Raw genomic sequence first — 23,764 nt, forward strand, 5'->3', positions numbered from 1 at the left:
CTAGACTATGTCTTTTGTATCTATTTTTTTTCTGATTTTCAGGAGAAGCTTATATTGATACATGAGTGAAAGTATCACTAGTCAGTTTTTTAGTGATGGAAATTGAAGCGCTAAAGTTACCTAAGGCATGAATCTGGGTTAAATCATATGCCAAAGATTACATATGAGTGGCAAAATCAGCCATCAAAATATCTTACAGTCTTGAGATTTTTCCATCTCTCTGTGTTTGCAGTTTAATTTATCATCACAGAACAAACGAGTGATGGAATTATTCATAACAGAAAGGATCCCTGAAAAGCGATGATGATGGGATAAAGCCACAGGTCATATTTATAGCCCAGTTAGTATCAGGCCATAGGCTAAGAAGAATAAGAAATGCTTACTAATTACTTACTAGTGCTCCCTACAGGCCTATGAGATAGGTATCCCCAATATTCACTGTACAAGTGAAGAAACCAAGGCTGCTAACTAGTGCAAAAAGAGGATTCAAATTCAAGTGGATCTGATTTCCATACCTGCTCTCTTTATTTTCTTTCTGCACTTTAATTTTATTTTAAAAATTTCCGAGAGCTTCCCTGGTGGCACAGTGGTTGAGAGTCCGCCTGCCAATGCAGGGGACACGGGTTCGTGCCCCAGTCCAGGAAGATCCCACATGCCGTGGAGCGGCTAGGCCCGGGAGCCATGGCCGCTGAGCCTATGAGTCTGGAGCCTGTGCTCTGCAACGGGAGATGCCACAACAGTGAGAGGCCCACATACCGCAAAAAAAAAAAAAAAAAAAAAAAATTCCGTATGGTAAAACTGACCCTTTTTTTGTTTGGTGTACAGTTCTATGTATTTTAACATATATACATAGATTCATGTAACCACCCCCACAGTCCGAATGTAGAATAGTTCATTATCCCAAAAAGCTCCCTTATGCTATTATTCCTTTATAGTCACACATCCCCATCCCCAACCCCCAGCAGCCACCAGTCTGTTCTCTATCATTATAGTTTGTGACAATAGCATCTGAATAGAGTCATACAGTATGTGATATTTCTAGAAAAGTTTATGTAAAATTATTTGCTTCATGTATTTGAAGCTGTCTTTAAGTGCATTTGCATTCAGGATTGTTGTCTTCTTGGTGAATTGACCCTTTTATCATTATGTAATGTCCCCTCTTTATACGTTGTAATTGTCTTTGCCCTCATGTTTACTTTGATATTAATATAGCCACTCTAGCTTTCTTTTGATTAGTGTTCACATGGTATATCTTCTGCCTTTTTACTTTTTTTTTGGCTGCGTTGGGTCTTCGTTGCTGTACGTGGGCTTTTCTCTAGTTGCGGTGAGCGGGAGCTATTCTTCGTTGTGGACCACGGGCTCTAGGCACATGTGCTTCAGTAGTTGTGGCTCACGGGCTCTAGAGTGCAGGCTTAGTAGTTGTGGTGCATGGGCTTAGTTGCTCCGTGGCATGTGGGATCTTCCTGGACCAGGGATGGAACCTGTGCCCCCTGCATCGGCAGGCAGAGTCTTATCCACTGCACCACCAGGGAAGCCCTGCCTTTTTACTTTTAACTTAATTATTTGAAGTGAGTTTCTAATTGATAACATATGGTTGGGTCGTACATTTTTATGTATTTTAATAATTTATGTCTTTAATTGGTATGTTTAGACCATTTACATTTAGTATGTTTGGATTTAGGTCTAGCACTGTGTAATTTGCTATTTGTTCCCTTTGGTGTGTGTGGGTTTTTTTTCTGTTTCCTCTTTCCTTCATACTTTAGGTTATTTGAATGTTTTCAATATTCCATTTTATCGTGATTTTGTATCTTTGTGTAGTGTATATATGGGGAGGGGAGGAATGGTTGCTCTAGGAATTACAGTTTTTGGGGGGTACTTAAAACCAGTATTTTCCCATTTGAAGTGAAATGTAGAAACCTTATTATCATACAGCGCTCCCCTTTAATAATATAAATTATAGTTACTGTATGTATTATGTATGTTAAAAAACCACAACTAGACAATGTATAATTATTATACAATTATTTTTCCATAATATAGTTTTTGCTTGCAACCCTCAAATAAATTTTAAAGACTCAGGAAGAGAAGAATAGTCTATTATATTTACCCAATAGTTACCATTTCTGTTGCTTTCCTTCTATTCTGGTATAATTTCTCTTCTCTCTGAAGAATTTCTCTTAGCATTATTTTAGAGAAGGTCTGTTGGCAGTGAAAGTCTCTTAGATTATTTCATGTGAGTATGTCTTTCTCATTTTTGTTCCTGAAGGATATTCTCATTGGATTCTGGGTAGATGGTTCTTTTCTTCCAGCAGTTTTTAAACATTGCTCCAGTCTCCTCTGGCCTAAATGGCTTCTAATGAGAAAGCTAACATTCATTCAAATTTTCCCCTGTTGATTCTGTGTTGTTTTTTTCTGTCTGTGCTTTAAGAACTTTTCTTCTAATTTTCAACAGTTTGATTATGATGTGTCTGAGCATGGCTGTCTTTTGGTTTTACTGAGTGTATTCATTTCCTGTGGCTACCATAAAAACACCACAAATTGGTGGGTTTAAAACCACAGGAACTTCTCTTTATAGAGTTCTGGAGGCTAGAAGTCTGAGAGAAAGCAAGGCAGTCTCCCTCCAGGGCTCTCAGAGGAGAAGCCATTCTTTGCCTCTTAAAGATTCTGGTGAGTGTTGGCACTCCTTTGTTATTTTGGCTTGTGGCCACATCACTTCACTTTCTTTCTCCACCTTCACATTACCTTCTCCCCTGTGTGTCTCAGCCCCTCCTTCCCCCCACTCCTGTTTTTCTGTTTTAAGGTCACTTGTCATTGAATTTAGTGCCCACTCGAACATCATCTCAGTGTCCTTAATTATATCTACAAAAACCCTTTTTCCAAATAAGGTGACACTCATAGGTTCCAGGAATTAGGACAAGGACATAACTCTTTGGGAGCCACGACTCAACCTATTACACTGAACTTCTTGAATCTGTGGGTTTGTCTTTGACCAAATTTGCGAAGTTTTAAGCCTTTATTTCTTCAAATGTTTTTTTCAGCACTACACACCTTCTGCCGTCCTTCTGGGACTTTTGATGGCACACGTTAGATCTGTTGTCATTGTTTCATAGATCCATAGGGTTCTGTTCATTGCTTTTCTCACTCTATTTCCTCTGTCATCCCCACTTTGCTGTTTAGCTCATTCTGTAACTTTTTAAAAATTTCAGTTACTGAAATTTTCAATTCTAAAATTCCCATTTGGCTCTTCTTTATAATCTTGTGTTTCTTTGCTGAGACTCTATTTTCCTGTTTTTTATCAAGAGTGTTCACAGTTCCTTGCTGAAGCATTTGTATAAATAGCTGCTTTAAAATTGTAAGATAATTTCAGCATCTGTGTACTCTGGATGTCAACCACTGTTGATTGTCTTTTCTCTTGCAAGTTTAAATTTTCTCAGTTCTTCATATGCATAGTAATTTTGGATTGTATCTTGGACATTTTTAATGATATGAGACACTTCATCTTATCTAAATCCTGTTGAGAATGTTGATGTTTTGATTAGTAGGCAAACAACCTCATGAGGTTTACGCCACAGTTTCAGCCTGCCTTCTGTGTGCTTCGGTTCTGATGTCAGTTAAATTTTCAAAGCCTTGGCAGTGCCATTGAGACCTGTCCCACATGTGTGCCACCCAGTATTCATGTAAGGTCTGGATAGCAGGCTGTGTGTTCAGTTCTCAACATCTTTGGCATTTATTGGGATCAGCCATGGATGCATAGATGCATAAAGTTGTTTCATAAACAACTTTAAGGTTGTTTTCCTGAATTCCTCCCTCTTTGTGATTTCTCTGGTTCTTTGCTTTCCTGGGACGCCCTTTTTTGGCTCTCCAGTCAAAAAGCTGAAGGTTTACTATGCCATGCATTTCCTTGACTATGCTTGTGTTGGGCACCAAATGGCAAGACAGAAGGGATAAAAGAAACAACAGAGGTTTGCCATATCCTCTTGGGATCACAGTTCTACCTCTTAGAGAGGAAGGTTCCCCTCACTCAGAGTTTTAAGCCCCTGTAGGTCCCTGTTGCCTCTGCTGTCACTGCAGCCACCTTGGGATTGCCTAGGGTTTGGGGTGTGAAAGAACAAAGAGGAGAAAAGGGATGGGGGATTTCCACACTCTCTCTGAGCATTAGGATTTCCCTTTTCTGCTCCTTGAGTGAGAATGAGAGGCTTCTCCTGGAGCTCTGTCTTCACTGCCCACTTGGATTTTAGGCTGCACTGCATTCCAGTTAGGGAATACCAGAGGGGCAGAACATGGTAAGTTCACCAACATTTCACTGATACTCAAATTCTAGTCTTCTTTCCCAATCAGCCTGTAACTAGTGTTTACTTTTCAGTTCTCAAATATTTGCTCCACGCATCCTGTCCATGTTTTATAGCTGCATTTGGTGGGAGAGACAGGGTGAAGTGTGTTTATTCCAACTTTACTCCAAACTGTCCCCCCTTCCTAACTTCTACTCTGCATTGCCCCTCATCCTTTAGGAAACGATGGGGTGGTAGCTACGCTCATGCAAAGACTGAAGGCTCTGCTGTCACTGGTATAGTGTGCACACTCCAGGGTCTCAAGGCTGCCACTGCCTGGGGACAGGGTTTTATCTTTACTGTCTTTGGTATTTGGGCATCATGATCTGCTGGGCACTAAAACCAATGGTAATTTTTATTGATATATAAAATTAATACGTTTGTGTAGTCTGAAGGTACATTTTGGGTTTTGTTTTTAGACCAGGAAACTCATCTTTTGGCATCTTTGATCTCACTGTAGGGTAATCATGCTGTGTTATCACACTATCCTAGGTTTGTCCAAAGGACCAGCCAAAACCTCGCCTCAAGTCCTACATATGAGAGTGTAAGTAATGAAGACCTTCCCTGGCAGTGCACCTGATGAGCAATTATCATGCTAAAAAGGAACTCCTGGTCCTTAATTCTCATGTTCTGCTCAAAGTTTCTTTATAATGTGTTGATGCAGCCCTTGTTAGGACTTTTCCTTGCTGTCTTTTTAATCATATAAGATAGACAAGTGTAGTCTCACTTCCGTTAGAAAGATGGTTAAGGATCAGAATTCCCTTAGAGCTGTTTATATTTGCCGTCTCCACTTTCTTTCCTCCCATCCTCTGACAGACTTCAGACAAGTTCTCATTCCAGCCACTTTACTGGCAGAGCTCTTGTCAAGGTCACCAGAGACCTCCAGATTTACTAAATGTAGTCCTGCAATTCTCAGTCTTCATCTCACCTGATCAACAGCAACTGACAGTCAGTCACATCCTATTTTCTGCACGTGTGGCTTTCAGACACCACTCACTTTGGGTTCTTCTCTTGCCTCAGTTCTCCATCCCCTTTGTTGGTCCCTCCTCCTCTACTGGCCTTTCAGTATTGGAGACCCCAGGAATCTGGCATTCATTCCTCCATGGTCTTTTGGTCTCATATCTTGAAATTCCATTCAGACTGACGACTTACAAGTTGCTGTCTCCAGACCTTATGCCTTCCCTACACTCAGAACTCACATTTCCACCTTCCACTTCACATCTCCTCGTTTTCTTTCAGCCCTGTCTCCCGATTTGCTCTTCCTGCTGTCTCCCCCACTCAGTAAATGACCACTGTTTCAGGGGCTGAGGTCAAAAACCTTGAGAAATCATGGTGGCCTCCACCATTTTACCTCTACCTTCAAAATATATCCATTATCCAGCCACTTCTCACCACCTCCACTACCACATCCCATTTCAAGCTACCATCAGATGGATATTGCAGTGGCCTCCCTGAGTGTTGCCTTGCTTCAGCCTTCACCTTCCTCTCCACCCCCACCCCCATCACACAATCTATTCTTAAAACAGAAACCAGAGCAATCTTTTATTTTTTCATTTTTTTTTTTTTTTGGCTGTGTCGGGTCTTAGTTGCAGCACATGGGATCTTTCGTTGCAGTGTGTGGGCTTCTCTCTAGTTGTGGCACACGGGCTCCAGAGCACGTGGGCTCATTAGTTGCAGTGTGTGGGCTCTCTAGTTGTGGCACATGGGTTCAGCAGCTGTGGCACACGGGCTTAGTTGCCCTGCAGCATGTGGGATCTTAGTTCCCTGACCAGGGTTCAAACCAGTGTCCCCTGGATTGCAAGACCAATTCTTAACCACTGGACCACCAGGGAAGTCCCCATGGCAATCTTTTTTAAAAGTAAAGTTTGTATTATGTTACCCATTTGCTCTAAAACCACCTGTGATTTTCTTCCTGACTCCATTTTACTCAGTAAAAGCCTGAAATGCTGCTCTGACCCCTCCCACTACCTCTCTAGCTGCACCTCTTGCCTCTCCAACTGCACTGGCCACCCCCCTGCTTCAGAGCATATGACCATATGACCTTAGCTAATCACAGGACCCGCATCAGAATCAGGGCTCTGCTCAGTGTCCCCAGTGGTGAGGCATTCCCTTGACTATGACTGTCAGAGAAATATCCCACCCCAGCCTCTCTTCTCCCATTACCCTGCTTTTTCCAGAGAGCACTTGCTATCTGACACCTGTTTACGTTTGTTGATTGTCTGCTTCTTGAGGGTAGGGATTTGGCCTGCTTTATTTACTGCTTTATTTATAGAGCCTGGCATACAGTGGGTGCCCAGGACATACTTGTGAAATGAATGAAGAAAATTACAAGAAGAGATATTTCTAATTAAAACTTTAATCTTTAAGTCTTGATTTAATATCTTCACCTTATGCTTTTTTGTGGTTAATATTGTTTTTTGTCCTTTGAGGCCCAGGTTTTATTCAGTGTGGAACAACAGACTCTGGTCTGAGCCATACATTCCTGCTTCTTTTTTTAAAAAGCAACATTTTTTTTAAGTTTACATTTTATATGGGAAATGAGGTGCAATGGGCATGAAACCAGACAGAAAAGCAGTAAATTCTGTAAGGGGTTATTATCTTAAAAACTAAAATAATAGTTAATAATTACTAATTCTTATCCAGTTCAGAATATATGGTTCTTGGAATACTGCCCCTTGGAAGCCCAGGAATCTAAATTATAAAGTAAAGCTTAATGTAGAATGTTTATTTGAACGTACACCCTGCTCTCTTCAGTTTCCGGAATATTCAAATTCAGTATTACTACAGCCAGTTACTCTAAAGACCATTCCAGCAACACCATCAAACCAGACACCACCATCCCTGCCCAGCAATCATCCAGGTACTTGACACCTTATTATTTGCATCAAATAAGGAAACTTGTGAGAATATATGAATCTGCTAAAGATTTATTGGTAACTGAAAATAGATATACAGAGAGGAAAAATTAGAGTTCATTTACATTTTTAAGCTACATGAGATAAATTCAGGGCAGATACCATTATTACTGACATTAGGAGATTGTAAAAATGCTTGTGTTGCACTGAATATTGTATTTTGAGTGCTGAGGTAAATGAACCTGTAATCAAAGTTTGGAAACCTTTTTGTTATGTATAGATTTGTTGTACTTGGGAGTAGCATTGGAACACCAGTGTGCTTGTTTCTCGTTGTCAGTGTTTGTTAGGATCTTCTGTCAGAAGTCTAAGTCATAAAGAGAATATTAATTGTGTGTATCTCCTCGAAAAGCACAATGTGTGTTTCTTTTTGTTGCTTACAGCGATGACAAAGAATGATTTCCAGCCACCCAATTACTACGAGGTAATGGAGTTTGATCCCTTAGCTCCTGCTGTCACCACAGAGTAAGTAATTTACAAAATGATTATCTTTTTTGTCTTGGTTCCCTTTGGTAGCAGAGCTAACAGGGCTTGGTCATACATTTAACTTTGTTTAGGTCTTGGCAGAAATCAATGACCTTATTTAAAAATGACTTGTGAAGTTTTCTTGGAGGTTGTTGCTCTTAATGGTCTTGTTATTCTCAGCCTTGTGACTAAAAAATAAAAATGCTGGGGTTGCACATTAAGAAATAACCAGAACCATCGTGTGCATTAGTATATTCCTTGTAGATGCCTTGGAGGAAAGTCAGGTTCTCTCCAGCTTGAGAAGGGCACTATTCACTGATTAGTGACATAAGTACCACATGGATGGGGTATTTTAGTTGTTCTTTGACTAATGCCAAAAAAGACTTCTATAAGAACTTGTTTTTAATCTTCACTACCTATGACAAGAGTGTGCTTAAAATGGATTATTAGTGTAAAAATTACTTTTTAACTTGGAATCCTTAAAGCAGCATTATTTTGTGATTTCATATTGGTCAGTATATAAAAATATTTATGGAATGGTAGGCTCCTTAGAGCTTTAATATACTTTGACTAAAGGTTACCCCCAAAATTGTTTAAAATGATTAAAGCAGGTTTATGGAAATCACTGTTTAGAAACTAGCAGCCTGCAGGCTGTTATCTTGCCTGCAGCTGTGTTTTGTTTGACCTGTGTGGATTTTAAATATGCATTTCAACACTAACTGCCAACAGTTAAAAAGTGGGATATTTCCAAAAATATCTGGACCTCTGGATTCTTTTCGATACAACAGCATTTTTACGTGTTAGCAATAGCTTGGGGCTGCATCGTAGCTGCCTCTTTAAGATGAGACAGCTTCTGCAGTCCACCAGGCCCCACCAGGCCCCACCTGGCCCACTGCATACCTTCATCTGACCTGCCTGGCATGTGTAGGCATTTGAGGTTTTGACCCTGGTTTAAACCCTCAATGTAGTGATCTATTTTGGAATGATTTATGAACGAATCTTAATAGGCTTAGGAATTCATTAAATATTTTTTCCTAACAAGATTATGAAACTTTCGTAGGTCATTCTGCTTGATAAAGTATCAATGAATATATTAGTGGTTTAAGGAATTAGAAACTGGTTAAACTGGGTATGCTGTCTGGAAACCAGATGTTTTTATCGGTTTCTCTAGGCAAATAGGAAGTGGAAAAGTATATTATTATATTTTAGTTAATTATGAGATTGTTGTAAGTAGATGTGGTGGTGCAATAGATATTAAAGGTAAGAGAGATAGTAAGAAGCTGGAATTCCCTACCACTACAATTCTTACTTTCAGGAGGGTAGGGTGTCTCAATTTCTTTGAACATTCAATGAAATCCAGGGAACTTCTGCCTAAGGAAAAGCACAAAATCTTGCAGAAAAGTTCTGGGATATTCACATCACTAGTTGTCCATGAACCCCAGGTTAAGAATTTCTACTCCAGGAGAACAGAGAGTATAGTATTTATGAATATACATATACATATACATACACATGATTCATCCATTTGACAAATGACTGAACACTGTCTATGTGCAAGGGGAATTGATTGCTGCCTAATTTATCGTGTTAAAACTCATGGAGGGTAAATCTAGTATGGATGCAGAAATTAAATCAGCAGGCAAACATGTATTTACAGTTTGTGTTAATGGTATGAAAGATATCGACTTGACAGTGTATAACAGAAAGAACTGATTTAAATGAGGGTAGAGAAAGCCTGAGAAGTGACGTTAAGGTTAAGACCTGCAGTTTTTAGTGTGACAAGTTTGGGAATCAGTGTTGCAGGCCCAGGTAACAACTTATACAAAGACCCTGTGGGGAGAGAGTTTGGCGCATTCAAGAAAATGGAAAAGCCAAGAGCAAAGGGAGCAACGGGGAACAACCTATTACCAGATGTGGAAATTGCAGTTTGGAAACAAAAAGGAGGGAGTACACAACTGTGGTAAACATTACTGAAGACAAACACTCAATAATGGACTAAGTAACAGGAAATCATTGGTGATTTTAGTAGAAGCATTTTGGTAAATCGATGGGGACAGAACCAAATTTCAGTGCATTAAAAAGTAAGAGATGAAGTAGACAGTAAGTGCACAGGTAACTTACATAGAAACTTAAACATGAAGGGATTGTGGAAAGTGGCCTGGGAGCTAGAGGATTACTGAGGTGATTAAGTAGACATGGGATAAAGGACTGTATTATTTTATAAAATGGGAGATGCTGGAACATCTGTGAATCCTAAGGGGTAGGATTTAGTAGAGAATGAGAGGCTGAAGATTTAGGAAGGGAGATACCTAAATGAGTGAGGTGTTTGAGAAGCCTAGGGGTAGACAGATAGGATCATAGAAGTAGATGATGGTGCAGATGAAAACAGAATTGAAGATTTGGTGATGGAAGCATGAGGAGGTTTCCATATCCAGACATTTAATTTACTAAAATGTGAGGTTTCTGACTGAGAGGAGGGGCATCAGAGATTTGAATAGAGTGAAGGAGGTTGAAATACTTTTGTGGAAAACGAGAGACAAAACTTATTAGAAAAACATTAAAATTTCTGGACCATGCTGGGGCTTCTTGAGGTTAGGGATCATGCCTTCAATGTGCTGTGATTTTTATGAGATTTTTTTTCCTTAGCCATGTGTTGTTATACTGTATATATTAATGTCATATTTCTAGGTATAGATATGTTCTATCTACAGACATATGTAAGACAAATATAAAGAATTGAACAAAGGCTGTCATAGAAAGGACTATATACAAAGCACAAAGATGACAGTTATATGCTAAAGGTAGCTCAGGAGTTTGGACTGTAATAACATACGTTAAATAAGCTAGAATATTAATTTTTAATGTTTTTTATAAAGCCAGGGAAAGCTGAACAATTTTTGCTTTTTTTTAAATCAGGAAGCAAACTGTCCAAATTTTGAGCCATATTTCTCATTAAATTACAAGTAAAATGGTTACATGAGATACATATTTATAAGATGTACGGGAATAGCAGCATTAGGATCTAAGAAAGTTATAATGTAAGCTTCAGGACAGAGACCTTTGTTTTTATTTACTGATATAGCCTGATTTCCTGAACACCTAAAATAGCACCAGATTTTTAGTTAAGTTGTTGGCAGCTAAAAGCCAAAATAGTACATTGAAACTGATATATAACCCTTTTGCCATTATGGCTTGTTTGTTTCAGAGCTATTTATGAAGACATTGATGTTCACCACCACAAAGGAGCTCAAAGTCACAGTGACCGTTGAGGTAAAGGCTTCAACTTACGCAACTTACATTCCACATGATTTCAGTGTAACTGTCACTTTCTACATTTATTATTTACATTTTGTAAGGGCCATCACAGTCTGACACTCTGATGAGTGAGATATTATTACACAAGTTCCTCTGAGTCACTCAAATTGTAATGAACTATTGTTCACTAATGAAATACATTCTTTGTGACCATGTTAGCTAAAAATTATAAATCTTGGGAATGCAGAAGTAGGTTTATGGTATAGAAATGTTAATGCTAACAAAAACCGATGATCAATAAAAACTTCTTAGCACTAGAATCAGATGTGTCTTTTATGTGCAGTTAATACCTGTTAGCTGGGACTGGTAGAAGCCATTCATTGTTAGTCTAGATTGGTCTGGATTCTATTGCTTTACTAATCATTCCATTTATTTACTAATAAATGCACACAGCCACCAGTAACCTATTAACCTTATTTATTCCCTCCACACCTTCCCCCATGGAAGTAGTACATTCCCACCTTTCCTCTACTAGACTGTGGCTCTCTAGTTACAAGGAATGGGGAAAGAGGAAAAGATGGAGATGGTTGACTCTTCTTTTTATTCCAGGTTGAAGTGGATGACCAGCTCACTAGCAGCATTATGGGTGCCAATTCTCCTAAAGGTAGACCCTGTCCAGCTTTGAGACCCAGAAGTTAAGACCTTCCAAAACGTCAAAGCCACAGTGGAACATTTCTCCTCTGCAGTAATGAGGTTTAAACAGAAGAGTAACAGTTCCAGAGTAACATTTATGGCTCCTGACAGCAGCTCAAGCTTTATCTCAAAAGAACTTGGTTGTAACATATATTCACTTAAAACTTAAGCAGAAGAAAAATTCTTGGTACTGAGGCCAACCAGATTAAGTGTAGCACCTTATGTTTCAGACCTTCCTACATTTAGAAATCATCACAAGAGCTCGGATAAGAGTAGATGAAGACTTTCATTACAAAATAATTGTTAACAGATGAAAGCATGAAATGTGAAAAACTATTATTATTCAGGAAGAATACTGAGTGCCTTCATTTAACTAAAGTTGAATTTAAAGTCAATTTGCACTTCTTTATAAATAATACTCTTGTTTAGGATTATGAATTGTAAAAGCCTTGATGATTGTAGTTTAATATTTCAGGTACCCTCAAGAGGTTACTGGATTCTACACTGTTTGCCTTTAAATATAATTCTTTATAACACTAAATGCTCCTTTTTTATTTCTTTTTGGAAAAAAGACTACTGGAAAACATTCAGAATAAATTGTACTTTGGTTTGTCATAAATTACTATTAAAACAGTTCAATACATCTTTTTTCAGAAGAACTCTGCTGTCAGTAAATCTTCACAATCCCACTTACATTTTAAAATTTGGAGACTTGGAACTATCACAAAAAATGCTACAAACCTACCGGATATACTTATGCATTTTATTTAAATTTCATGGTACTGAAATTTCAAAGTACTTGTTTAGTACTCTGAATGTAAAATAGCCCTAGATCCTAAAGGAAAAATACAGTCAAATTTGAAATCAGAATGTAATCTTTAGGCAAGCTGTTAGGGCTTAGTGATTCCTCTTCCATTTTGAGCTTTTAAAATAGTGACTGTTCATAATGAAAGTAGTAACCAACTATTCTAGAAATAATAATAAAAATTCATTGCTACAAGTATGAAGTGCTCATAATTTGAAAGGGGACCAGTGAATTAAGCTGAACCATCAAGTCCATGCCAACATATTTAAGAAACAAAGCAGTTTCTTCTAATACTACTTAAACTCTAAGTATGGTTTTGAACAGTTACACATTCTAAGTAGGGTAACTTAGTTGGGAAAAAAGAACCATAAGTATATAAAATGTAAAATAGAAGGCTTCACATTATTATAAATATTTCTCCTCTGAGAAGATACATGATTTTTCAAAAATCACAAATTTGAAGCAGGACTTAGTTCTGACTTCAATTATAGCCTGGAACCGGCAACTTATGCCCCTCCTTTGCTTCAAAGAAAGTATAAGAAAGAGTGATGAGATCAACATTCACCATTCTTGGATCTTCAGCAAATTCAGGATCAATGTAGAAAAATACCGGCATATCTACTTCCTCTTGTGGATTAAGCCTTTGTTCTTCAAAACAGAAGCACTAGAAGTTATAGAAAGGTATTCATTAATTAATATTTCTATTCTATTACCTATAATAGAAACTAATGCTTCATTTATTGGCTTTAATAAGCATTACTGTTAATTATAATCTTTAAATTCTGTAATAGAATAACAGCATCTTTTATCTCAGATTGAGTTTTGCTTTAAGGATTGAGAATCAGCAAATTCTTCTAATCTTAAAAAAGCAGATATCTATATGGTTTGACTCTCAACCTCTGCATAGCTATTATAAGCAATGAAAAATAAAGTTTGAAGTTTAGAAGAAATGAACTTTAAAGAATTAGTACCTACTAAACAGACACAAATAGATTTAGTATCAAACAATTTCATGTACCTTTATCACATTCTGTAATGTCTGCATTTAGTTATACCTGTATTTTATTGAAATACTGTCCAGCTTCAAATGGTACCACATTGTATGTAGAAATTCCAATTACTGGTTTGTCAGTAGGATTCTTAGCTTTATAAAACGCCAGTGCAGTCTCCCCTGGCACTACCTGTTTTAAGGAAAATATACATTATCCTTAAATCTCACATGGCTCCTTCTTTCCCTCCTAAATTAGTCATTATTATCATTTCAGACCATAATACCTCATTTAAACTAATGTTAAGGGTCAGCAAAATAAATTGTGAATACTACCCAAGAACATTTGATTTTCAAATGTTACTTGCATATGTCAGTGGAGAACCAATGTTCTCTTACGCATACTTAGATACGGATTGTCCTCTTGTATGTCTGAAGTCTTCAAGCAATAATCTGCAGATGAAGTTATTTAAAATGTATCCAACAAAGGAGGCAAGAAAATACAATGGAGAAAAGACAGCCTATTCAATAAGTGGTGCTGGGAAAACAGGACAGCTACATGTAAAACAATGAAATTAGAACACTACCTAACACCATACACAAAAATAAACTTAAAATGGATTAAAGCCCTAAATGTAAGGCCAGACACTATAAAACTCTTAGAGGGAAACATAGGCAGAACACTCTATGATGTATAAATCACAGCAAGATCCTTTTTGATCCACCTCCTACAGAAATGGAAATAAAAACAAAAATAAACAAATGGGACCTAATGAAACTTAAAAGCTTTTGCACAGCAAAGGAAAACATAAACAAGATGAAAAGACAACCCTCAGAATGGGAGAAAATATTTGCAAATGAAGCAACTGACAAAGGATTAAGCTCCAAAATACACAAGCAGCTCATGCAGCTCAATATCAAAAAAACAAACAACCCAATCCAAAAATGGGCAGAAGACCTAAATAGACATTTCTCCAAAGAAGACATACAGATTGCCAACAAACACATGAAAGAATGCTCAACATCACTAATCATTAGAGAAATGCAAATCAAAACCACAATGAGATATCATCTCACACCAGTCAGAATGGCCATCATCAAAAAATCTAGAAACAATAAATGCTGGAGAGGGTGTGGAGAAAAGGGAACCCTCCTGCACTGCTGGTAGGAATGTAAATTGATATAGCCACTATGGAGAACAGTATGGAGGTTCCTTAAAAAACTAAAAATAGAACTACCATATGACCCAGCAATCCCACTACTGGGCATATACCCTGAGAAAACCATAATTCAAAAAGAGTTGTGGGGCTTCCCTGGTGGCGCAGTGGTTGAGAGTCTGCCTGCCGATGCAGGGGACACAGGTTCGTACCGCGGTCCGGGAGGATCCCACATGCCGCGGAGCAGCTGGGCCCGTGAGCCATGGCTGCTGAGCCTGTGTGTCTGGAGCCTGTGCTCCGCAACGGGAGAGGCCACAGCAGTGAGAGGCCCGCGTACCGCAAAAAAGAGTCATGAGCCACAATGTTCATTGCAACACTATTTACAATAGCCAGGACATGGAAGCAACCTAAGTGTCCATCGACAGATGAATGGATAAAGAAGATGTGGCACATATATACAATGGAATATTGCTCCATAAAAAAAAACAAAATTGAGTTATTTGTAGGTAGGTGTATGGACCTAGAGTCTGTCATACAGAGTGAAGTAAGTCAGAAAGAGAAAACCAAATACCGTATGCTAACATATATAGAATGTAAAAAAAAAAAAAAAGGTTCTGAAGAACCTAGGGGCAGGACAGGAATAAAGACACAGACATAGAGAATGGACTTAGGGACACGGGGAGGGGGAAGGGTAAGCTGGGACAAAATGAGAGAGTAGCACTGACATATATACACTGCCAAATATAAAATAGACAGCTAGTGGGAAGCTGCTGCATAGCACAGGGAGATCAGCTCCATGCTTTGTCATGACCTAGAGGGGTGGGATAGGGAGGCTCAAAACGGAGGGGATATATATATATATACATATAGCTGATTCACGTTGTTGTACAGCAGAAACTAACACAACATTGTAAAGCAATTATACTTCAATAAAGATGTAAGAAAATAAAATGTGTCCAAGAACAAGCCAAGCCTAACTTCTTAACACTTATCCCTGAATATTATATAATTGACTAAAGATTCTTTTTATAAAAGGTTACCAACCTTAAACTTAGTTTACAACCAGAGTAAATTAAATGTAAACCAGAGTAAAACTAACTGAATAGAACTTTTATTTAACCAAAAAGCACTAATAGTTTTTTTTTTCTTGAGAGAAAATAACGGATAAAATAAATTGCAAGGCTTTAAAGAAGTCAACGTAAAATGAGACATAAATAAAAAAAAAAAAAGAAATCACCGTCCAAAGGATGCTCTGTCGCATGTACCAATTTAGCAACTAACACCACTGTATACTACTGTGTGATTGCAACTAATATTCAGAACCATAATCTAGGGCTTCCCTGGTGGCGCAGTGGTTAAGAATCCGCCTGCCAATGCAGGGGACATGGGTTCAAGCTCTGGTTCGGGAAGATCCCACATGCTGCGGAGCAACTAAGCCAGCGTGCCACAACTACTGAAGCCTGCGCGCCTAGAGCCCATGCTCCGCAACGAGAGAAGCCACCACAATGAGAAGCCCGCGCACTGCAATGAAGAGTAGCCCCCGCTCGCCACAATTAGAGAAAGCCCGCATGCAGCAACAAAGACCCAACGCAGCCAAAAATAAATTAATTAATTAAAAAAAAAAAAACCAGAAAGAACCATAACCTATAACACCCTCAAATCACTGAAGAGATTCAATGAAGCTTACTAACCTGGGGAAGCACTAATATTAATAGGGTTTTCCAATAAGAGTTACAATTAAGCTTTTCTGGCTATTCAGTTCATGAGATAATTTCAGTTAAATCCTCTAATCACAATTTTAGGAAACTTTTAAGGTGTATAATCTTTCTGAAATAGAACATGACTATTTAGCATGATTACTTCAAAGATCCTCAAATTTTTTTTTTAAGGGACAGGGATACTTCTGATGTAAATCAGTAAACTACTTTCCATTGTAACCAATGATTTTCAACATTTTTCTTGTATCATCTATACCTGAGGTAAAGTCAACTATAAAGGATGACAGCTGCTCCTACCGTCAAGATTAGTGACCAGAAAACTTCTTAGTGAATTCTTAATACGATTCTAATAAAAACATGACATTTTCCATAGTTCCAAACTGACTTTTATTATAATGCCATGTAACTTAAAAGTATATCCTGTTACATTAGGTCAGAATATAGGGCACTGTCAAAAAGTAGTCTGCAGGAATAAAAGGATTACAGTAATGGAATCTGTCAGTATTTTGAAATTAAGTTTAGATGAATGTTTCCTAATTATGAACCAGTAAGTGATGAAAGAAAGGATTTTTACATTGAAAAAAGCAATCTTTTAAAAACTGCTTTAATCACTTACATATATTTCTGTTTGCTGAGGTCTAAAGTTCCACTGGAGACTTGCATGCACATCTGCATTAAAGGTGACTTTAATGATGCGATCCTTAACAGGTACCATGTTTTCAATCTGGTCTGATGCATGACCTGCTACTGCCGATCCTCCAAGTCCAGTAGTCTAGGAAAAGACAACAAGGTACAATATAATATGCTAAACAACAATACAGTAGTTTTAAGTGCTGATGACCTATTTATTGGATGAAACAAAATTTTAAAAACTATTTAACTTTAATAATCCAGTAGCAGCAAGGTTTATATACTATCACTGGCCGTTTCCTATGAATGTGCCAATGGTTTGACCACTTTTTGGGTGTCAAGGGCCTATACTGGTTAAAGTCATATTATTCAGTAATCACTTGGTTATATGGCATGGTCAAAAATGAATCATTTGAAAGAGAGCGGACTCTCCACTGATAATAGAGCTCAGAATTTTTAGCTGAACTTTTCATTAAACATATATCCCCTTACTGTTAATATTTCATATCAACTATTATTATTAGAAATAAAATTTACCCACAACGCTGTCATTTCAATAAACTATTTAAATAATTCCATTTTTCCACATCCCTGTCTGGTCCTTTTTCATATCATAACTTTTAGAACACAGATTAGTGTGTAGCTTCACTTCTATAGTCTGCTTTCCTCAAGCATCATAAGTATTTTTCCATGTTGGTAAATATTTTTCTGTATTTTTTTGTATAGTACAGCTTTTATATATATATATTACCAGTTAATCAGAGAACCTGATCTCTTTGGCCACTGAATCAACTAGTCATAAGGCATCAAGATAATCTGTGATACTTCTTGTCTATCTTCATTGCCATTAATTATTTCCTTATCAGAGAAGCTTAAAAAAAATTATTCTTTTGATGCTTGAGGTTGCCAGAATTCTGGTCTCCGGATAATTAACCTGTTACTATACTAGGAAAAAAATACCAAACTTGAGGCTAGGGAAGACTCCCAGCAAAATATAGTATTACCATCTTAACTTGTTACACAAGTCAAGCAGCTTCACTCAGCTGCCATGCAATATAAAGTTACATTATAACCCTACAAGATACATCAGAGGGCAAGCCTTTATTTACTCTTGCTTAATAAACAAGTATATACTTCTCTTCAAGAGGGCTAAGTTTTAAGATGTTTTCCTGAAGAACCTGAGTCACTTAAATAAAGATTCCTGAATATTTTCTTTCTGACAGGCTGTCTTTGAATACAGATTCTTCAAATTAGTAAATGTGATGCTTTGAGAAATTAAACAATAGAAAAAGGCACTGAAAAGAAAATGTCCTGCGCTCCAGTTTAGTTCTGTCACTAGCTCTAAAAACTCACTAAATCTTACTTTCTTTGGGCTACACTTTCCATACTCATAAAATGAGCTCAGTGTATGAAGTGGTTTATATGATCCCTAATTTTTTGGCTCTAAAGTTTCATGGTTCCAAAAATAAAAGAGGTGCTCTTTTGGAAACGTCACTACTAAACATCCAACTATGATTTAAGTTTAGAATTACAAATTACAATTGTTTTTACTTTCCTGCCCTGCACTTTCACCCAGGTGCATGAAATATTGTCATTCACTTCAGTTTGGAGCAGGGTTTCTCAATCTTGGAACTAATGACATTTTGGAGAGGATAATTCTTTGGGTTTTTTTTTCGTTTTTTTGGTGGGGGTGGGGGAATGGATCTGCCCTCTGCAGTGTTGGATGTTTAGCAGCATCCCTTAGCCTCTACCCACTAGATACGAGTAGCACCCTCCCCCCCTCACTTCCCAGGTTGTGACAACCTAAAATGTCTTCAGACATTGTTAAATATTGCCTGAAGAATAAAATCAACACCCACCTTCCCCTGCCTACTCACCGGTGGTTTGGGGTGATCTACACTTGCTGTTTTAGATTCAGGTCTGCTTACGACTTAATCAACTGGTAGTTCTGGGATTCATGCTTGGTCCAGGCTGGCCTCTGATGAAAATTAATTCACATTCTACACTCATCCTCCAGAAATCAAGCTACTGCACTTTCCTACATAGATGCTGATATTAAGAGACTGAAAAGTCCTTCAGATTTCTGCTGTTTCAGCCATTATCGAAAATAAAGGCAAAAGTTAATCTTCATAAGGACAGGAGAAGTAAGCCAGGTATTAACAATAGTGGCAGGAAAGAGCAACTAACCAGTGACTCCCCAACTCTTCTGAGCATTGCAATCTTTAAAAAATTACTACTTCCTGACTCCCACTCCAAGACCTTCTGATTTAATTGGTTAGGGATGTGACCTGGGTGTCAGGATTTTGAAAAGCTCTCCAGGTGATTCCGATGTACAACAAAGTTTGGGAACCACTATCACTCACGCACTGAATGAACCCAATGTATAGCTCTCATTTATGTTTTTAAAACATAAATTCCTGACCCCTACCCACGTCTCCTAATCAGGATCTCTGGGGTACAGGAGCCCTGACATGTTTGTTTAAGAAGCCCCATGGGTGATCCTAATGCCCAGATAAAGCAGCAAACTACTGCCTAAGAACTTAGCAGAATATATATGAAATAGGTGAACTCTGCCTTTGCCCGCGGTTCTCAACCGTTAGCCTGCATCAAAATCTGCTAGGGAACTTATTAAATACAGACTGCTGGGCCCTGCCCCCAGAGTTTCTGATTCAACAGTTCTGCAGTCGGACTCAACAATCTGCGCTCAAGTTCCCCTCCCAGGTAATGATGCTGCTGCGAGTCCTGGGGTCTGCACTTTGAGAACCATTGCACTAGAGTTTCTTATCTAAAAAGGAGCCCCGTGTAAGGACATTACAGTTACATATTAACAAGGGGGAAAAGCCTCGAAGTCCTAATTCATGCTAGTTTGTATACATAAAAAGCTACTCCCAGTTTAACTACAAGTAGCAAGCACACTCCCATTTCCAGGGTTAACCTTTGCACAGAAACCATGGTTTCTGTGGTTCACAGAATTAATGTATGACCATAAATTACATTTTAAAAGCGGGACCGTGTGTGAACAGCAGGAGAGTAAGGCAGATCGCTGGATACCGTAATACAGGTTGCACACCTTGCCGGTGGTGTAGCTGAGATCGGGAAATTTCACTAGGCAGAGGAGTATAGGCACGATCACTATAAGAATTCGGGTTCTACCGGTAGCCTTGTCACCTTCTTAGTGACCCTGGGCAAGTAAGTCACTTTCTAAGGCCTGTTTCCTTAGAAAGCGATTTTCTTTGGTAGATAATCTCGGACATCCCTCCAACACGGCACCGTGGAGCATCGCTGTCTAGGGAACTGCCCGCACCCCCGCCCCTCCAGACGGGCCGCCCAACGGGCAGCGCAAGCCCTACCTGGCAGTAGAGCCGGTAAAGGGGCACGGCGGCGTAGGATGCCCCCAGCATGCCCACGGCCGCCGCGGCCACATACGTGAGGACGGTCTTGTTCCGCCGCCGCCAATCCTCCTCCTGTGCGCGCGTGAAGGGGTTAGTGCTCTTCGGCCGCCGCGGTGGCTGCACAGCCAAGCTCGGGCGCCTCCATGTCCCGAGCCGTCTCAGCTCCCTCTCAGCACCCCGTGTCCCGCTCCTCCCCGACCTGAGACAAGACTCTACCCTCTCCGCAGCCCTGGTCGGGTTTCCAGGGTGGTTCCAGGGCCACCCACAGAAAGGCACGCGAGTCCATCGCGTAACCCAGAGCCCTCCCATGGCACCCGGAAAGAACGCCCGCCTGTCAGAGGCCAGAGGCCAGATCTCGCGAGGCCTGCTCTGTCTCGCGATCTCTGGGTTGAGCCAGCCGCTGCCTTGGCTACGGGGCTCCTCAGGTGGCGGCGTCTGTAGTGGGGCTACGGAGGCCGGGTTGCCGGGTAAGTTCGCGTTTTGCTTCTTGACTGTTCCTCCCACTTTGCTTCCCTCCAGTCGCTATTTAAGTTACTTTTAGGAAAACGACTTGCGTTTTTCCGCGTGCTAGCCATCATCACGTGGGTTTGTGTCCCCGATCTTCCTAACCTCCAGCAGCCTTTGTCTAGACCCGGCGGAACCCAGCGGCCGCTGTCACGCGCGGTCCTTTGACTGGGGTACTGTGGCCGTCGATCCGCTATTACTGCCCTGAACTCCGGCTCGAGGATCACCTCTCCCAGGAAGTCTTCCAGTTTTAACCACAGCCCACTCAAACACTTGAACATATACATTTTCCCAGCCCCTGGGAATCGGCTTCTGCTGCTCTGAAGTCCTTTAACCATTAGCCCAGTGAAAATTAACCAGTTCTGGGGCGGGAGAGACGTTGTCAGACTGGTTTTTTGAGATGATAGTGACCAGGATATGAGGATCATTTAAGGAAGGATTGAAGGAAATGGGGATGTTCATCTTGGAAAAGAAACGCATGGGGGATGTAATAGCTTTCTTCAGTTGTGCTACAGGACAAACTAGGACCTGCGTGGGGCGGACGGCATAGGCAATTTTGCTGTAATGGAAGAAAGAATCTTTCAAGGAACTATAAAGTAGAGGTTAAGAGCTCAGATTCTGAGGTTACAGCAGGTCTGCATTCATACCCGGGTCCTCACTATGGCCGTGTGTCCTTAGGTTATTTGGTCTTTTTAAAACTTAACGGCCTTACTTGTAAAATACGAATCATAACAGTAAATGAGAATATGCATGTAAGTAATTTTCACAGTGTAAACATTTAGTAAACATTACTTTTTTATTGCTAATGTCCAGAGCAGGTATAATTATCCCCACTTCATGGATGACGAAGCTGAAGTCCTGCGAAGTTAAATGACTGACTTTTGTCATTCAACATTTTATTTACTGTGCTCTCTTGTGGGCCAGACATTGTTCAACCTACTGGGCCTACAGCACAGAGAAAGTCAGAGAAGATCAGTTCAATTATGGAGTGTGTCCTTTCTACTGAGGGACTCAGGAGAAAAGCAAGTAACAGACACATAAATAATGGAATTTCAGATAACAGTACAGTGTGACTGAAAGTCAAGAGGAAGGGAGGTAGGGCTTCCCTGGTGGCGCAGTGGTTGAGAGTCCACCTGCCGATGCAGGGGGCACGGGTTCGCGCCCCGGTCCGGGAGGATACCACATGCCGGAGAGCAGCTGGGCCCGTGAGCCATGGCCGCTGAGCCTGCACGTCCGGAGCCTGTGCTCCGCAACGCGAGAAGCCACAACAGTGAGAGGCCCGCGTACCGCAAAAAAAAAAAAAAAAAAAAAAGAGGAAGGGAGGTAAAGTAAGGTCTTTCTGAGGATGTGACATTTGAGCCTAGTCCTGAGTGATGATAAGGAGCAAGCTACACAATGACAATTCCAAGTCATGCCAAGACCCCTAGGCAAGAAAGAGCTACTTACCACTGAAGAACAAAAAGGAGGCCATCTCTTCCTAGCCTTGTGAGCAGGGAGAAAAGTGGTAGGAAATGGGTCAGCGCAGGTATACTGGGGCCAGATAATACAGAGCCTTATAAGCCATGTCCAAGCGTTTGTATTTTATTCTAAAAATAATACGAAGCATACAAGTGATATCTGATTCACATTTTTTAAAAGATATTGGTTATGGTGTGGAAAAGGGAAGGGAGCAAAAAAGAAAATAGAACAGTTAGGAGGCAGTTGCTGTAGTGCAGGTGAGTGATGATGGTCACCTTGAGAGAGTAACTGATTAACTGTGGTCACAGGGCCAGAAAATTAGAAACCAAAAAAAAGAAAAAGGAAAAAAAAAGTATCTTCTTTCTTTTCTACATTTTTTTTTTTTTGGTGTGTTAGTTTCTGCTTTATAACAAAGTGAATCAGTTATACGTATACATATATCCCCATATCTCCTCCCTCTTGCGTCTCCCTGGCACCCTCCCTATCCCACCCCTCTAGGTGGACCCAGCACTGAGCTGATCTCTCTGTGCTGTGCGACTGCTTCCCACTAGCTATCTATTTTACATTTGGTAGTGTATACATGTCCATATATACACTACCACTCTCTCACTTTGTCCCAGCTTATCCTTCCCCCTCCCCGTGTCCTCATGACTTTTCTACTTTGACACGAAAATTTCAAGATTCTCTGATTCTACAGACTTATTCCTGTGTTATGAGAATGTTTGAAAATTTTTTTCATCTGTATCTACCTTAGTTCTTATACCAGATTGTCATCTCTTTCAGGACAAGACCTGTCATATTTTAAATTCCTTACAGCATAGACTCAAACCCTGTGCAAACATTAATGTCACTGAAACCAACAAAACATTCCCTTTGACTATTCTTTTTTTCCAGGCAACCATTCCATGTAGCAAGAGGTAGCAGCATAAATATGTCACTAATAATGTCTTTGTTTTGTACTTTTATTTTGTTGTATAATTGCAAATGAAATTACTCTTTTCCAAGGTACAGTAATCTCGATAGCAATAGAGCAGTGTTGGCTGCAGTTCTTGTGAGTCTGAGTGTGCTTGTGATGTTGCATAAATCATTATGGTAACTAATGCTAAGTAATGGGTTCTACCATGAATGGAATGGGAGCAACTCAGGCAAGGCTAGTACAACCCTGTCCTGCAAGTAGAGATGTTGATTACAAACTTAAAACATCAGGGGCTGGACTGACGTTTCAGACTCAGCATCTTTTATTTGTAATATCATTTTTAGCAGTAAATAATTGAACCTTGTGAACACTTTCTAGTTAGCTATGATCATGTTCAATTTTACATAGTAGGTAAAATACGTTGTTATTTTTCATACAAACCATTTTGGGGGATGGAGGTGAGTGAAATGGGTGCAGGTGGAAAAAGAAGGAAAAATGGGAAAAAAACCTGATAGTCACAATGTTTTCTTATCTGATTATTGG

At 39.6% G+C, this 23,764-nt stretch overlaps 3 protein-coding genes across 13 annotated transcripts in view; 2 read left to right on the plus strand and 1 right to left on the minus strand.

Annotated features, from left to right (window-relative positions):
* Positions 1-12,194, plus strand: part of TOM1L1 (target of myb1 like 1 membrane trafficking protein) — a 53,012-nt gene extending 40,818 nt beyond the window's left edge. For 2 of the 3 annotated variants that reach the window (XM_067715620.1, XM_067715621.1), the window contains 5 exons: positions 4,821-4,872; positions 7,083-7,188; positions 7,624-7,705; positions 10,911-10,975; positions 11,570-12,194. In XM_067715620.1, coding sequence (XP_067571721.1) covers positions 4,821-4,872; positions 7,083-7,188; positions 7,624-7,705; positions 10,911-10,974 — 304 coding nt within the window. In that variant the 3' untranslated portion in view covers position 10,975; positions 11,570-12,194. Of the gene's footprint in view, positions 1-4,820; positions 4,873-7,082; positions 7,189-7,623; positions 7,706-10,910; positions 10,976-11,569 lie in introns of those variants that run through there. The other variant, XR_010937458.1, reaches the window with a different exon arrangement.
* Positions 7,238-20,712, minus strand: COX11 (cytochrome c oxidase copper chaperone COX11). The gene is made up of 4 exons (XM_067715622.1): positions 20,302-20,712; positions 16,938-17,093; positions 13,514-13,639; positions 7,238-13,122 (listed from the first exon to the last, which is right to left on the minus strand). The coding sequence occupies exons 1-4, from the start codon at positions 20,650-20,652 to the stop codon at positions 12,940-12,942; spliced, it is 816 nt and encodes a 271-aa protein (XP_067571723.1). The 5' UTR covers positions 20,653-20,712; the 3' UTR covers positions 7,238-12,939.
* Positions 20,710-23,764, plus strand: part of STXBP4 (syntaxin binding protein 4) — a 193,437-nt gene continuing 190,382 nt past the window's right edge. For 8 of the 9 annotated variants that reach the window (XR_010937457.1, XM_067715611.1, XM_067715616.1 and 5 more), the window contains exon 1: positions 20,710-20,810. The gene's annotated coding sequence lies outside the window, so the exon portion shown is untranslated. The remainder of the gene's footprint in view (positions 20,811-23,764) is intronic. The other variant, XM_067715617.1, reaches the window with a different exon arrangement.

The sequence above is a fragment of the Pseudorca crassidens genome, chromosome 19, assembly GCF_039906515.1.
Source record: "Pseudorca crassidens isolate mPseCra1 chromosome 19, mPseCra1.hap1, whole genome shotgun sequence".
Classification (NCBI taxonomy): domain Eukaryota; kingdom Metazoa; phylum Chordata; class Mammalia; order Artiodactyla; family Delphinidae; genus Pseudorca; species Pseudorca crassidens.